This window comes from Manacus candei, unplaced genomic scaffold, assembly GCF_025592945.1.
Source record: "Manacus candei isolate 608988 ecotype Guabito, Panama unplaced genomic scaffold, ASM2559294v1 h1tg000035l, whole genome shotgun sequence".
Taxonomy (NCBI): Eukaryota; Metazoa; Chordata; class Aves; order Passeriformes; family Pipridae; genus Manacus; species Manacus candei.
Genome location: NW_026138083.1, coordinates 346,005 through 358,529, shown reverse-complemented (window position 1 = coordinate 358,529; position 12,525 = coordinate 346,005). Strand labels below are relative to the sequence as shown.

Sequence of the window (12,525 nt, the reverse complement as noted above, 5' to 3'; positions counted from 1 at the left end):
AGTACTGTGGAAATCAGCCAGCTGGTTTTGTTGACATTGCTAAAATAGAGCTTCACTCAGCAGCACCAGGGCAAAGCTGAACGGGAGAGCAGAGCAAGGGGAGAGTCAGGAGAAGTGAGATGAAGCAATGCCCCTGGTGTTTGTGGATGTTTCTGGTGATGGGAGGCTGTGCTGGTGTGGACATTCACCAAGGAGCCTGCCTAGCTGTGTGTCAACCACGGTGTTGCTGGGGCCTCCTGCAGCACCAAATTGGCTGTAATCCTGAGCAGAAATGGCTTCAGTGTTGTGGAAGCACATGCAAAATTCAACTGGTCCCTGATTCAGTTTTGCTGGTCCCTAACAGCAGTGGAATGTGTGTGCAAGGAGTAAGTTGAGGTGTTGTGTGTGGTGTTTTGTGAGGTTTTTTTTGTTGTCATCTGATTTTGGTTTGCTTTTTAACCAAAACAGTGGCTAGTACTCCAGTTTTAAACTGATTGATGCTTACAGCTCTTGTGAAACCACAGATGCTCTTCTGGTACGAAGTGTTGAAGTTGTAGAGGAATGCATCTGGCTCCCAGGGAATGGGGAGCTGATGGCAGTGTCCCTTTCCAGTAGGGTTGGAAACTCCACTCTTTCAAAACTGAGGGATCCTGGGTTTTTTGAAATGCAAATGTTGTGGCTGCCTCAGGTGTTCAGGAACAGAGTCAGGAGTTGCCTTTCCTCATGTATCTACTGCTCTTTTCCTCTAGGTTATGATGCCCTGGGCTATTCTGTGGAGGGCAGTGACAAGTGGAGTGGGAGACAGCTGCTGCAAGCACGAGAGCAGAACACGACTGCCATCCCTGGGGGCGGGGGACAGCCCTACGTCAGGAACTGCACTGAGCCAGGTAGGAATGGAAGGTGCCTCCAGCCCCTCGGTCCTGCACTTGGCTCCCTCACCTCCAGGCAGCTGTATTTGTAGCACCTGTACAGCCACGTTTACTGATTTTTCAAGTCCATAAACGCTGCTTTTCACAGCAGAGCTTGCATATCTTCAAGTTTTGGGGAGAGGAGGGAGGGGTTTTTCTCTGTTCTTTGGGACTTATGTAGGTTATGTGCCCCAAGAGAAATTCTAACACAGTTCTGGCTGCACTTCTCTGCTATAATTTTTCCTCTGCTGTAATCCTTAATAACGTTTCTGGACAGATGGATGATTATAGTCTTTTTTAAACAGCAAAAACTGGTACAAAAATTCTTCTTACTCAATTTTTGCCCGTTTGCATAACTCCAGTGTGGTGCAGATCCAGGCTTAGAGCCTCACATCAGCATCTGCAGTGATCTTTCCCCTGCTGTGCTCGGTGCCTCAGTGCCTGCCTTCACCAAACCCAGGTCTGTAGGAAGCCTGTGGGATTTTATTTGTGGTGTGGGTTTTTTTCCCTGCCTTCTCCAGAAGGTACAACAATAATTACTGAGTACATCGTGTTTTCTTGGGAGAGAGAAAGCAGAAATACTGAGGCAAAATTACTGTTTCTTCTCTGGATTGTCATGGCATGACAACAGAATACAATTCTGTAACAGAAACTGATTCCAGTGCTGTGGAAAAGGAAGTGAAAGTACCAGAGTTTGGGTCCTGTGTGTTGCTTTGTGGCTTTTGTTTGGCCCATTACCGCAGTGTAAATGTGAATAGTTAATGTTGGGCTGGAGGGCAGTCAGAGGTGTTTGAGCTGGCTTGGGTGGGAGTGGGGCACTCCTGCAGTGTCTGTGGAGGTTACCTGTTGTGCCCAGTGGGCTGTAGGCCACCTGCAGAATGCATCAGCTCTGCTGCTCAGCAAACTGAAGTGAGCAACAGAGCTGGTAAGAGGGGGTTCTGTAAAGAGCATCCATAGGGCGGCTTGTTCCAAATGCCGTTTGTGCTGTCTGTGGTCATGTAGAGACCAAACTGAGAGAGCAAAGGGGTGTTGGTTGTGCTTTGGGAAGAATTTCAGAATTTTCCGTTTTCCCTGCAACTCGGAGTGATGGCAGGTTTCCAGCACAAAATGGGCCACCAGTCATGAGCCCATACAAGTCATCCCTCTGCTCCCTCCTAACAGTGAAACAGCCGTGGAGATGACACGGCACCTGACAGTGGAGCTGCTGAGCTCAGTCCAGTCTAAGGCAAGCTTGACCATCATCCCAGCAGGTGAGGATGAAGAGTTCAGCACAGTTCCTAACAGCAGCTTTCATGTTTAAAGGTGTGGACAGGAGTAGGGTGATTCAAATCCTTGTGCAGCCCTGACACCAGTAACTGTTGTTGTCAGGCAAAGCTGATTAAAGGCTTGATCCCACAGCCCCTAGGGCAGCACAGTCCTTCCCCCAGCTGTGCTGGTGCTGGATGGGACCCCAGATAGTGTCACAGCAGTCAGGAAGCAGGGGGTTTCACCAAGCATGTCTGCCTTTACCTTCTCTAAGTGCTTGCCTATGCAGTGCTGCTGGAGGAAACGGGGCGGTTCGGCTCAAATTGTGCTGTTGTGGAGCATAACGCACGAGTGGTGCGTAACCAGAGCCTCAGGGCTCGTGGGACTGGGGAATCAGCAGAGCTTAAACCCCCTCAGCATCCCTGCAGGACCAGGCTGATGTGTGCTGGCACTCAGGTGCCCCTCCTTCCCTTCGGCAGGTGTCGGGAGGGAAACGCTGCCTGGAAAGACTTGAAGTTTTTTCCTGCTCTCTTCCCAAATGACCCTGTGTAAACACCTACAGCTAGGCAAAAGTGGGTGCTTTTAAAAAAGCAGTTTCACCTCGTTTGCTGGGGGAGGGAAATCAAATGCCTCATGTTGAAATGTTTTGTGTTTTTTTGCAGTGCTTGGCTTTTGTGCTCTGTTGGCAGTAAACACACCTTTAGGTGCTGAAGGGAAGATCTCTGTTCTCTAGCTGCACGGGTGTTTGCAGGCTCATTTGAGTGCCTGCCAGGACATTTGCCAACTGCTATTTTTATTTTCTAATGGTTTATCCTGGGGCCTGTCTAGTAGCATTTTATCATCAGAACTGCCCCAGATAGTGAGGGTTTTGCTCATTTTTCATTCGAAACAAAAATGGTAGAAATATTAAGGGGGTGAAATGGATGGACTGAATCCAACCTGAAGCCCTTTTTTTGTATTTTTATTTTATTTAGTCCTTTTGCTGAGAAATGAATGCTCTTTGTGGGGTCTGACCTGGTCCTGTGGCTGGCTTTGGTTGTGTTGAGTACCTGTGGAAGCAGAACAGAGCAGCCTGCTTTCTTTTCTGAAGAGCCTCTGGTCTCTTGTCTCTGGATTCCTGATTGCCCAGCCCTGCTGTCATACCTGCTTGTCCTCTCCCTGGTGGCTCCTCATGGCAGTGTCTGACAGTGCTGTCACACAGCAGATGCTCTTCTGGCCTCCCTACTGTCCCCTTGTCCTCATGGTATCCATGTGGAGGTGTGTGGAACTAGAGATGGACAAAATGTTGGACAGTTTATTTACAGAAGCAGTGATATTGTTAAACGCTCGTGATTTTTGGGCTAGGTTTTAGCTCATGCAAAAGATTATGAGGAAAAAGGGAGAATTACTCGTGTTGTTTCAGGCAAAGTATCATTTACCCACCTGGTCCTGTTCAGAAATGTGACTCACCTGCTGGAAGCCAACAAAAAGGATTGAGCTTTGGGTCAGGTCCCCATGCTACCATATTCAAATTCAGGATTGCCCTGGAGAAACTCTGAAGGTTGCTGTTCATTCAGACTCGGTTTATTTGCTGTCAGGAAGGTGACAAGCTCCTGGGCTCTGTCAGGATGGGACATGATGTGTCTAGAAATTCCCGTGGGAGGTCCCGGTGCCAGCCCTCATTAGCTCCTCTCCAGACTGGCATATGCTTCCCCTGACGAGCTGTCAGCACCATCCTCCCCCGGTGTTATCACTTCCACTCCCACCTCGGAAAGGCTCAAAATAAAGCAGCAGCCCTGCTTAAGTGTGCTGTTTTAAAGTCATTATCAGTAATAGCAGGAAATACGTGATTGCTGCAGGAACGAAAAGATCTCGGTATATTCATTTAGAGCCCCAGGCACAAAAGTGTTTAAATTAAACAACCAAAGAAGTTTTTATGCAATTATTTTTTACATTTCCTCATCTGATTTCAAAAGCAGCTTTCTCTTTTATCAATATTTCTCCAGTGACTCATAGCTTATGATAATGTAATTTGTGGTGCTTGGCTGTGGAGCAGGTAACCCTTCCAGGCTGCTCGCTGGTGCCTGTGGCCCTTTCTTTGGTGCTGAACCACAAACCCAAACCCCCTCGGGTGAAGCTGTGCTTTCTCATCTCTTTCCTCTTACACATTCACTCCTCTCTTTGCACAGTGACAGCTTTAGGTGGTTTGAGTTCTCCCGGGTTGTCCTGCCCAGAACGATGTCCAGAGAGCTCCTGATGTTTCTGTGGGTTGTGTGTGGTCTCTTGGTGGACTGTCAGATAAAGCTGCCCAGGAGGTTGTGGCAGTGGCAGGAGGGTCTAGCAGGTCCCAGAGTTGTAGCACAGTCTGAGGTGGGCTTGTGAGCCAGAAACAGGGTGTGTTAAGTGGAGAACTCGAGCGTGGAAGACACAGAAATGGAACGTGGGTGAGATGTGCTCGTGATTTTAGTGGAGCCTTGATATCTGGGTGTGGAGGGTAATGGTGACTACTCCATCACTACAGACTTCTCAGCCTTTGTACCTGGAGGTGCAGTGCCAGGCTTTCCTGTCTGAGCATCCTTCTGCTTTTTGCCTCTGTAGGATGCAAGGAGCCGTATGGTCACAAGCCTGGGGTTTGCTTTAGCAGGATGGGCTTCTGGATGGGAAATGGGAAGACATAGAAAAAAAAAATTCATCTGTAGTTCGTGTGAAAAGGTGCTGGAAGTAGCAGTGGGCAGAGGGAGTGAGATTTCTCTTGCTCACCACTGTGGAGTTTCAGAAGGCCTTCTTCAGAAGCATATATAGTATGCTGTGTGAAGAGTGATTTTTGTTTTTTTTTTTTTTTTTCCTTCTCTGAACCTAAATCCAATTAAAAAAAGTCACCTTCCCTCGAGCAAAATTAATTTTATCCTAGCAAAATGAAAAGCAAAAATTAGTTTCTGCCTCGCAAGTTGCCAAACCTTGCTTTCACTCATGGGAATGTTAGAAAAATAAATTGTTGTTAGTTTAGATACAAAATGTCCTCAAGGAATAGAAAAAAAAGATGTTGTTCTCTCCCTGAACCATAAGTTGGGTGAATTTGACAGAAATTGATTTGAACTTCTGCTCCCACGCTCTGCTTCTGTTTGTTTGTCAACTCCAGACCTAAAGTGTCAGCAAACTGTGATGTTGGGGTTAGAACCTCAGAAATAAAAACATGCTTATTTCGTCTGGGTTGGTGTGCTGGCACGGAGCTGGGTTGTCTCTTCCTGCAGCCTGGAAGGAGGGATGTCCTCTGGATGGGAGCAGGTGCTGGGGTTTGGTGGCATGTGGCACCAGCCAGTGGGTTTGGCTGGGCCGGCTGCCCCGACAGCTGCATCTCTGGCTGAGGGGACTGGGAAAGGCAGCCCTTGGGTTTGGGGTTCTTCTTGCAGAGCCTGCTGGCTTCGTTCCTTGGAAATGCTGCAGATGATTTTCCTTTTCTGTGCTGCATTCTGGATTCGCTCAGGGCTTGGGATTTGCTTTCTGGGCTGGGTTTTGCAGGATCTTTGGGACTGGTGCATTGCAGGATCTCTTGGCAATAAGAGGTGGTCCCAAGTACTTTCTTTAGGACTTTTCAACCATCTAAGGGGGCAACAACCCACGTATGGCTAGTTGTGTTGCAGTACAGGTGAGCAGGTACCTGAGCACCTCCCTGTGAGGCAGAACCTGCTGTGTTCTGACAGCAGGGCTTTACCTGGACAATGTGCCAAAGGGGGAGCTCAGAACAACTGCTTTTGGCTGGGTACTTAAAAACTCTGAACTGCTCACCAAAACCATGCAGTTGCCTGCAAAATAGGGCCCCCTGGGCACACACAGGAGGCCAGTTGTGTTCTTTTTGCTGAAGTTTTGCCAGCATTCCCATGTGATTATGTGTGCAACTCCAGGAGCCGGAGCTTTAGGGAGAAAAATAATACAAGCTCGTGTGATTAAAATCAAGAGGTGGCAGTGCTATTTCCCAGTTCATACTTGGTGTGTTCTCTTGCATCGATGAAACAAAATAATTAGAAAAGGAAGGGGAGCGAAGTGGCAAAACAACAAATAAACCCCAGAGTCAAAGACAAGTGTTGGCCCTACAATCTGCTGGCAGGGGAGAGGTGGTGAGCTCCTGCTCAGAGTGCCCTCCTTGGAAAGCTGCTGCCTGTTTTTGCAGAATACATCACTGCACGTGTATCAAGCAGTTGTAATTAAATCACTGCTTATTCTGAGAGAAAAGAACCTCATTAGACCCCTTGGCTCCCGGCTCGTGAGCAGCCTGCCCTCAGCCCTCTGTGTCACAACAGGGCCGAGATGTGCACCGGTGGGACTGCTGGGACTCATTTGCTTAATTGGTGATACTTGTGATTAGCCTGTTCCCGCTGTAGCTGTTGTTTGGGGATTGCTGTATTGTCACAGGCTGGCTGTGAGGGCTCGCAGAGCGTTCAGGGAAGATTTGTGTGTCGTGCCGGCTGTCGAGTGAAGAACACCGAAGGATAATTGACTGTTGCTACCCAAGAATCATGTTAATATCCTGAGAAATTATGAAAATGGGAGAGGAAAAAAGGAATAATCCTGTAGGGAACAAGGAACAGATCTTAACCTGTACACCTTCTGCTGTCAAAGGCACAGGAGGACGTTGTTTGAGAGCCAGTCAGAAGTGCGGCCCCATTTGCATGGGAGCCCTCCCTTGGTGTCCCACTTAGCAAGTCAGTGTTTTGCTTTAGGCTGCCAGTGAGCTTTCCTGGCCAAACCTGAAACAGGGAGTGCTGGCCATGGGCTGGCTGGCTGGGGGAGTTTAGCAGTAGCAGTGGTAGGGAGCACACAGCTGCAGTACCCCCACAAGATCCACATCGGGTACCTCGGGGAGGACCTTTGGTGCAGGTCATTCTGTAGTGCTGCTCAGTTATTTAGTTTTTGAAGTGCTGTGCAAAGGAGTGGGAGGGAGATACTCTCTACGAGCTGTGGACGTGTAAGGTGTGCTCAGTAGTGCTTCGGCTTCTGCTCCCTGTTCTCTTTGTAGTCCTCATTTGGACTGTAATGAAATGACCTACCTGCAGCCTATTAGTCTCCTCTTGATTACATCACCTCTAAAGGATCTGCCTACTTTATCTCTGGAAAAAAAATGCAGGTAGCAAATGTCAGCATTCTTCAGCACAAAGAGGGGGAAAATGTTTTCCCAAGTACTTCACCAACCAGTTACTATGGTTATGTAGTAAGAACCCACATTTAGAATAACAGTAGTGGAGTGGGGGAACCCTGTGTCCTTTTTTATGATTATTTTTTTCCCCTCTGAAGTAACTTTAAAATTACCAGAATTTTTCTGAGTGTGGGCATTTATTTTGGCTTTTTTCTTTGGTTGTGTTTTTTTTTTGTTCTTTGTATCTAGGGGAATGCTACTTGCTTCCTTGACCCTTTAGTGAGTTTGGGTTACTCCTTTGGTATTGTGTGTTGGGGAAAAGGCCACAGAGAGGTTTAAAATACCGAAAAGGAGCAATAGCTTCCAAATATTGAAATGCTCTTGCACTTAAAAGGTGTTAAGAAGCAAAGCATGACTTCAGATATGAATAAATATCACGCTGTACCTTTCTGAACTGGGTTTTACTTCTCTGACACCTGAGGATGCCAGGTTGCTGCTGTACATCGCTCTGGTGATCTGAGAAGTCTTCCATGAAACCTGAGACCTGAATTTCTAAGGAGGAGGTGAAAAAATTGTCAGGTCAGACTTGTTCCTTTCTCTTGGAAGAAAATGTGCTTGGATTTTCACATGCTGAGCCTGGAAAGCAGCTCCACTGTAGGGTTTTGGGTTGGCAGCTGGGGAGAGCCAGTGTGGTCCTCTTGTTTGGTGACATTGGCTGCCTCAGGACATTACTGAGCTACAGATGGCAGCTCACAGCTGTAGTAACAGTGAGTGTCTACCAGATGCAGATGTTCCAGATTGGCCAGAAACCAGAATAGTTGAGTTTTTTACACACCTGAATTATTCTTCTCTCATGGTAAATGCAAGTTGTCCACTTTAAAAATATATTTGCTGCATTTTTGTAAAATGTCATAATTCTCAGGAAAATCTATGCTACTGTAATTTTTTGGTTGTTAAGAATTTTAGACTTTGAGTACCAAGAAATTTGGGAATGAAGTCATTTGTCTTGGTGCCTGTTGATCCCGGGCCTTGTAAAATATGTGACTTGGTTTTGCTGGGACAGAGTGCGAGGTTTCTGCTCAGAGCACCTGAAGGACAGTATCTTTCCCAACCTAAATGATGGATAGAGGTGTTCTGCTCTGACTCCAGAGGAGGAAGGAAATGGAGGGGGCAGTGCAGTGGGGCTGTGGGAAATGTCAGCTCTGGAGGAGAGTGATCGTTGTAAGACACTGAGAAGGGTGGTCTGGGATGGAAACAGAAATTCAGTCCTAGCTGTCACAGGTTCTCTAGCTCATGTGGTTTTTTGTGCTACTTCAAAGGGCAACTTCAGGGGTGTGTGTGGAAATATAAAGTACTTTGAAGGATTCTGGGGTTCTGTGAGGTTCTGTGCAGCTCAGGGAGTTACTCTGCTGGGTTTGGGAAGAGTGCTGGAGGTGGGAGGCGTTGCCTTTTATTTGCATTCTAAAATCAGGATTAGAAAATCTGGGTGCCCTATGACATCAGGCTGGAATTCTGAGCGTGGCAGGAGGTGTGAGGCTGGTGAGGGAGAGCACGGACTGCCCTCGCTGCCTCCGGCTGTGCCGCGGGATCGCGGCTCTGCGGGACAGGGTGGGCGCTCCATGGCACCAGAACCCCTGTCTGGCACCAGCAGGGCTTTCATGGCCAAGGAGAGGTGTCTCAGGGCAGAATGGACCTCAGAGCTGCCCCCCTGCCACGGGCAGGGCCACCTTCCACTACACCATCTTGCTCCAAGCCCCCGTCCAACCTGACCTTGAACTCTTTCCAGGGACGGGTCATTCTCCCGTTTTAAAGCCTCTCTGGGATGCCAGAAGGGCAGAGGGAGTAAGCTTGATGATGAAGGAGATTGGGGCAAATGGTTATCAGCACATGCTTTAAATTGTGGTGCATCTGTAGTATTTCACAGGTTGAACATGAATGTGTAAACAGTGGCCCCAAGCCTTAAGTTTCAGGGCTGAAAGCTGATGTAACTCCAAGATCTGTCCCAGGACAAGCCTTTCTTAGAGTTCTGTTTTAAATTTGGTATTTTTGAGCTGTTACTGCAAAAGAAGAAAAATAACATCTGGCCCCATGTTGCAGACTGGATTTTTGTTGCTTGTTTTTCAGTTCTTGCCAGTAGTTAGTATTTAAAAATCAAAGGTCCAGATTTTCCACGGATGTAAATTATTGCTAGCTCCATTGACTTCATCGCGTTTATACTAGTTTTAAGCGACCAAGAATCAAATACAACATCCCAAGTCAGGATTTAATACAGTCAGGAGGGAGGCTTTATCATCTGTTATTTGCATTTTAAGCAGTGCTCAGTTGTATAGTTTTTATATACAGACACGTGCATAAACTCACTTATGCATGCACAGAGTAATGGTTTTATATATTAATGCTGAAGCACTTTAATTTAGTGCACAGCAGTGGGTAAAATAAAAGCATTTAATTAAAATGGACTTTTTTTCATGGACTGCATAAAAAATTTCTAGATTAGGTATTGGTTACCCATATGTGCAAGTCCTTTGTTACTTCCTTGCTCTTCCCGTTCCTGAAACAGAGAGATGAGTGGATTTTCTTTCCCCAAGATCCCGTGATGCCTGGTGCTGGTGGTGAGGAGGAGAGCTCCTGCTTTGGGAGCTCCCCCTGCTCTCCAGGGGCACTCATGCAGGGATCAAAGTCTTCTGTGCTGGCTGTGACAAAACCACACAGGAAGGGAGATCCTCTGTACCCTACAGCTGGAGTAGGTGAGGTGGGAGGGAGGGGGTAACAGAGGGCAGGCAGCTGATGCTCCACCACTGGAATGACGTGTGCCAAGCCTGCCTGCTCCACTGCTGGAATGATGTGTGCCAAGCCTACCTGCCTGCCTGCTCCACCACTGGAATGATGTGTGCCAAGCCTACCAGCCTGCCTGCTCCACCACTGGAATGATGTGTGCCAAGCCAGCCTGCCTCCACCACTGGAATGATGTGTGCCAAGCCTGCCTGCACTACCACTGGAATGACGTGTGCCAAGCCTGCCTGCCTGCTCCACCACTGGAATGATGTGTGCCAAGCATACCTGCCTGCCTGCTCCACCACTGGGATGATGTGTGCCAAGCCTGCCTGCCTGCTCCACCACTGGGATGATGTGTGCCAAGCCTGCCTGCTCCACCACTGGAATGACGTGTGCCGAGCGCTGGAGCTCGGGCAGCCCAGCACCTTGGGATGTGTGATGAGCTACGTCACAACACAGAACTGTCTGTAAAAACAGGGTGTGCTCTGGGCAAGGTCATGAAACAGGGTGCCAGCTGCTGGGAATGCTCAAGCCAGGCAGACACCCCATGGACACCAGCAGGGAATGCTGCTCAGCCTGCACGTGCGGTCATCCAAGGTTACTGGGAGGTTTTCAGATTTGTTTTTATTTCCATCCCAAATTTCAGGGTTTTAGGATATTGTCAGGTATCCTACAATTTCAGGATAGTGTCAAATACCCTTTAAAAGGTTGGTGCTTTGGCAGAAAAAGTACTGGCTGTGGGGCAGCCATTGCCTGAGCGCTTTGTGAACTGTCTGGCAGCTTCTCTCTCAGGGGCAGTTTCTGCCCCATGCATGTCCTCCCGCTGAGGTTGTACCTGTGCTGGTGGCCAAAGGTGGCAGCCAGGCAGTGCCACAGCTTTCTGTCCCTACCAGTGTCCCCCACACGTAGGTATGAGGCTGGGCGAGGATCTGCTGTGAGCTCTCCAGGTTGTTTGTGCAGTCGTGGTGGTGCATCTCTGCTGGAGAGGGGGAAGTACTTTGGAATGAACCCTTTTCTGGATTTTATGTGTATATGCACGTGCACAGAAAAAAGAGAGGTGGGATAAAAAGGACTGAGCAGTCCTGCCCAGTGTATCTGTAAGCACAGGCAGTCCCGAGGCCGCAGCAGTGTCAGCCTGGGCGTCTGGTGATGGATGGGCAGGTGCTGACAGACTGAATGGCTGCTCTAGTTAGAGCTCATTAATAGTCTCAGAGTGAGCTTCTGCCCTGATGAGTGTGACTTCCCAGTGACCTGAGCACTGTGGCACTCTGTCCTGCAGCCTGGCAAGCTGTCCATGCCTGTCTCAGGGACGCTGCCTTTGGAAGCATCCAGGTGATCACCCACCGCACCAGCTCCAGCCCTCAAGGACTGTGATGAGTCATGAGCCAGAGGTGCTGTCTTACCATCTCTTAATGGATGGGAGAAGAGGAGGAAAGGAGGAGGTGATGACTATTTTGTGTTAAAACAGGGATAATTACTGCTATAGAATTTTGCTAGAAAACAAAGCAACAATTCACAGTCCAGACTCCATCGTGGCTCGGCACAGTTGGGGTTCACGCATCCTGTGGACAGTGTTGCTGTGGAGGAGGAGCGAGCCTGCCCTGTCCCTGGGCAGGGGGGGGCCCTGTGCCTTGCCCCCCTGCAGGGATGGAGGGCTTCCTCAGGGGGATGCTGCTTTGGGGTCTCTGGGGGCAGCTGCCCGCAGAGCAGCTGTGTTGCTCCATAAAACCTGACTGCAAGCTGTGTGCTTGATGGGATCCCTGCCTGTGTTCATGGTAGATGTGGCCTTATCCATGTGCTGTGGCCAGGTCAGCATGTATGAAGCAGGGCCCTGGAGGAGGAAGAGGGGACTGCTCAAGCTGAAACTTCATCTGACACTGCCTTCTGGCTCCATCTGCATCCAGTGCCATGTTCACAGGGAAAGGTGCATGCAAAGTGTGGGATGTGTTTACGACTGGGATTTGGGCCAATGGACTGACTGATGCTTCCCTGGTGTACTCTCACATCTCCCAGTAACAAGTCAGTAACTGGTTTCTCTGTATGAAATAGCTCCTCGTGCTTCGTTTTCCCTGGGAATTTGAGTGTACTCTGTGCCCTGTGTGAGCCTTTGTGCTCTGCAGCAGGAGCTGCTGAGCTCTGCCTCTTGGGAGGATGCCTCTCTGCTGGGGAAAAGGGAAGGAGGGAACAGATTTGCTGTGAGGGAACTCGAGAGCCTCTCTCCAAGCGAGCAGGACTCTTGAGGATGTCCCCAGGGCAGTTGGTTGCTTTGAGGACCTTGGGTGAGGCAGGATGCTGCATGCAGGGATGCAGCAGCTTTCCTGTAGCCATAGCAACCGCTGGGGATGTGGTGGTAACTGCTGGCATCCTCCCTGGACCAATGGGCCTGGAAGAGAGGTAGGAATGGGTGTGGCTTCAAGGCCAGGCAGTGAACTACCCTCCAGTCATTCAGGTGGATGGGGCAGACATGGCCCCAGCCCAGATGGATGGAGGCCCAGCACCAGACTCCCC

At 49.0% G+C, this 12,525-nt stretch overlaps 1 protein-coding gene across 2 annotated transcripts in view; it reads left to right on the top strand.

The window, feature by feature from the left end:
- LOC127473372 (sodium/potassium/calcium exchanger 3-like) overlaps positions 1 to 12,525 on the top strand; it is a 186,596-nt gene that overhangs the window by 19,246 nt on the left and 154,825 nt on the right. For both annotated transcript variants that reach the window (XM_051792900.1, XM_051792905.1), the window contains exon 2: positions 729 to 866. In XM_051792900.1, coding sequence (XP_051648860.1) covers positions 729 to 866 — 138 coding nt within the window. The remainder of the gene's footprint in view (positions 1 to 728; positions 867 to 12,525) is intronic.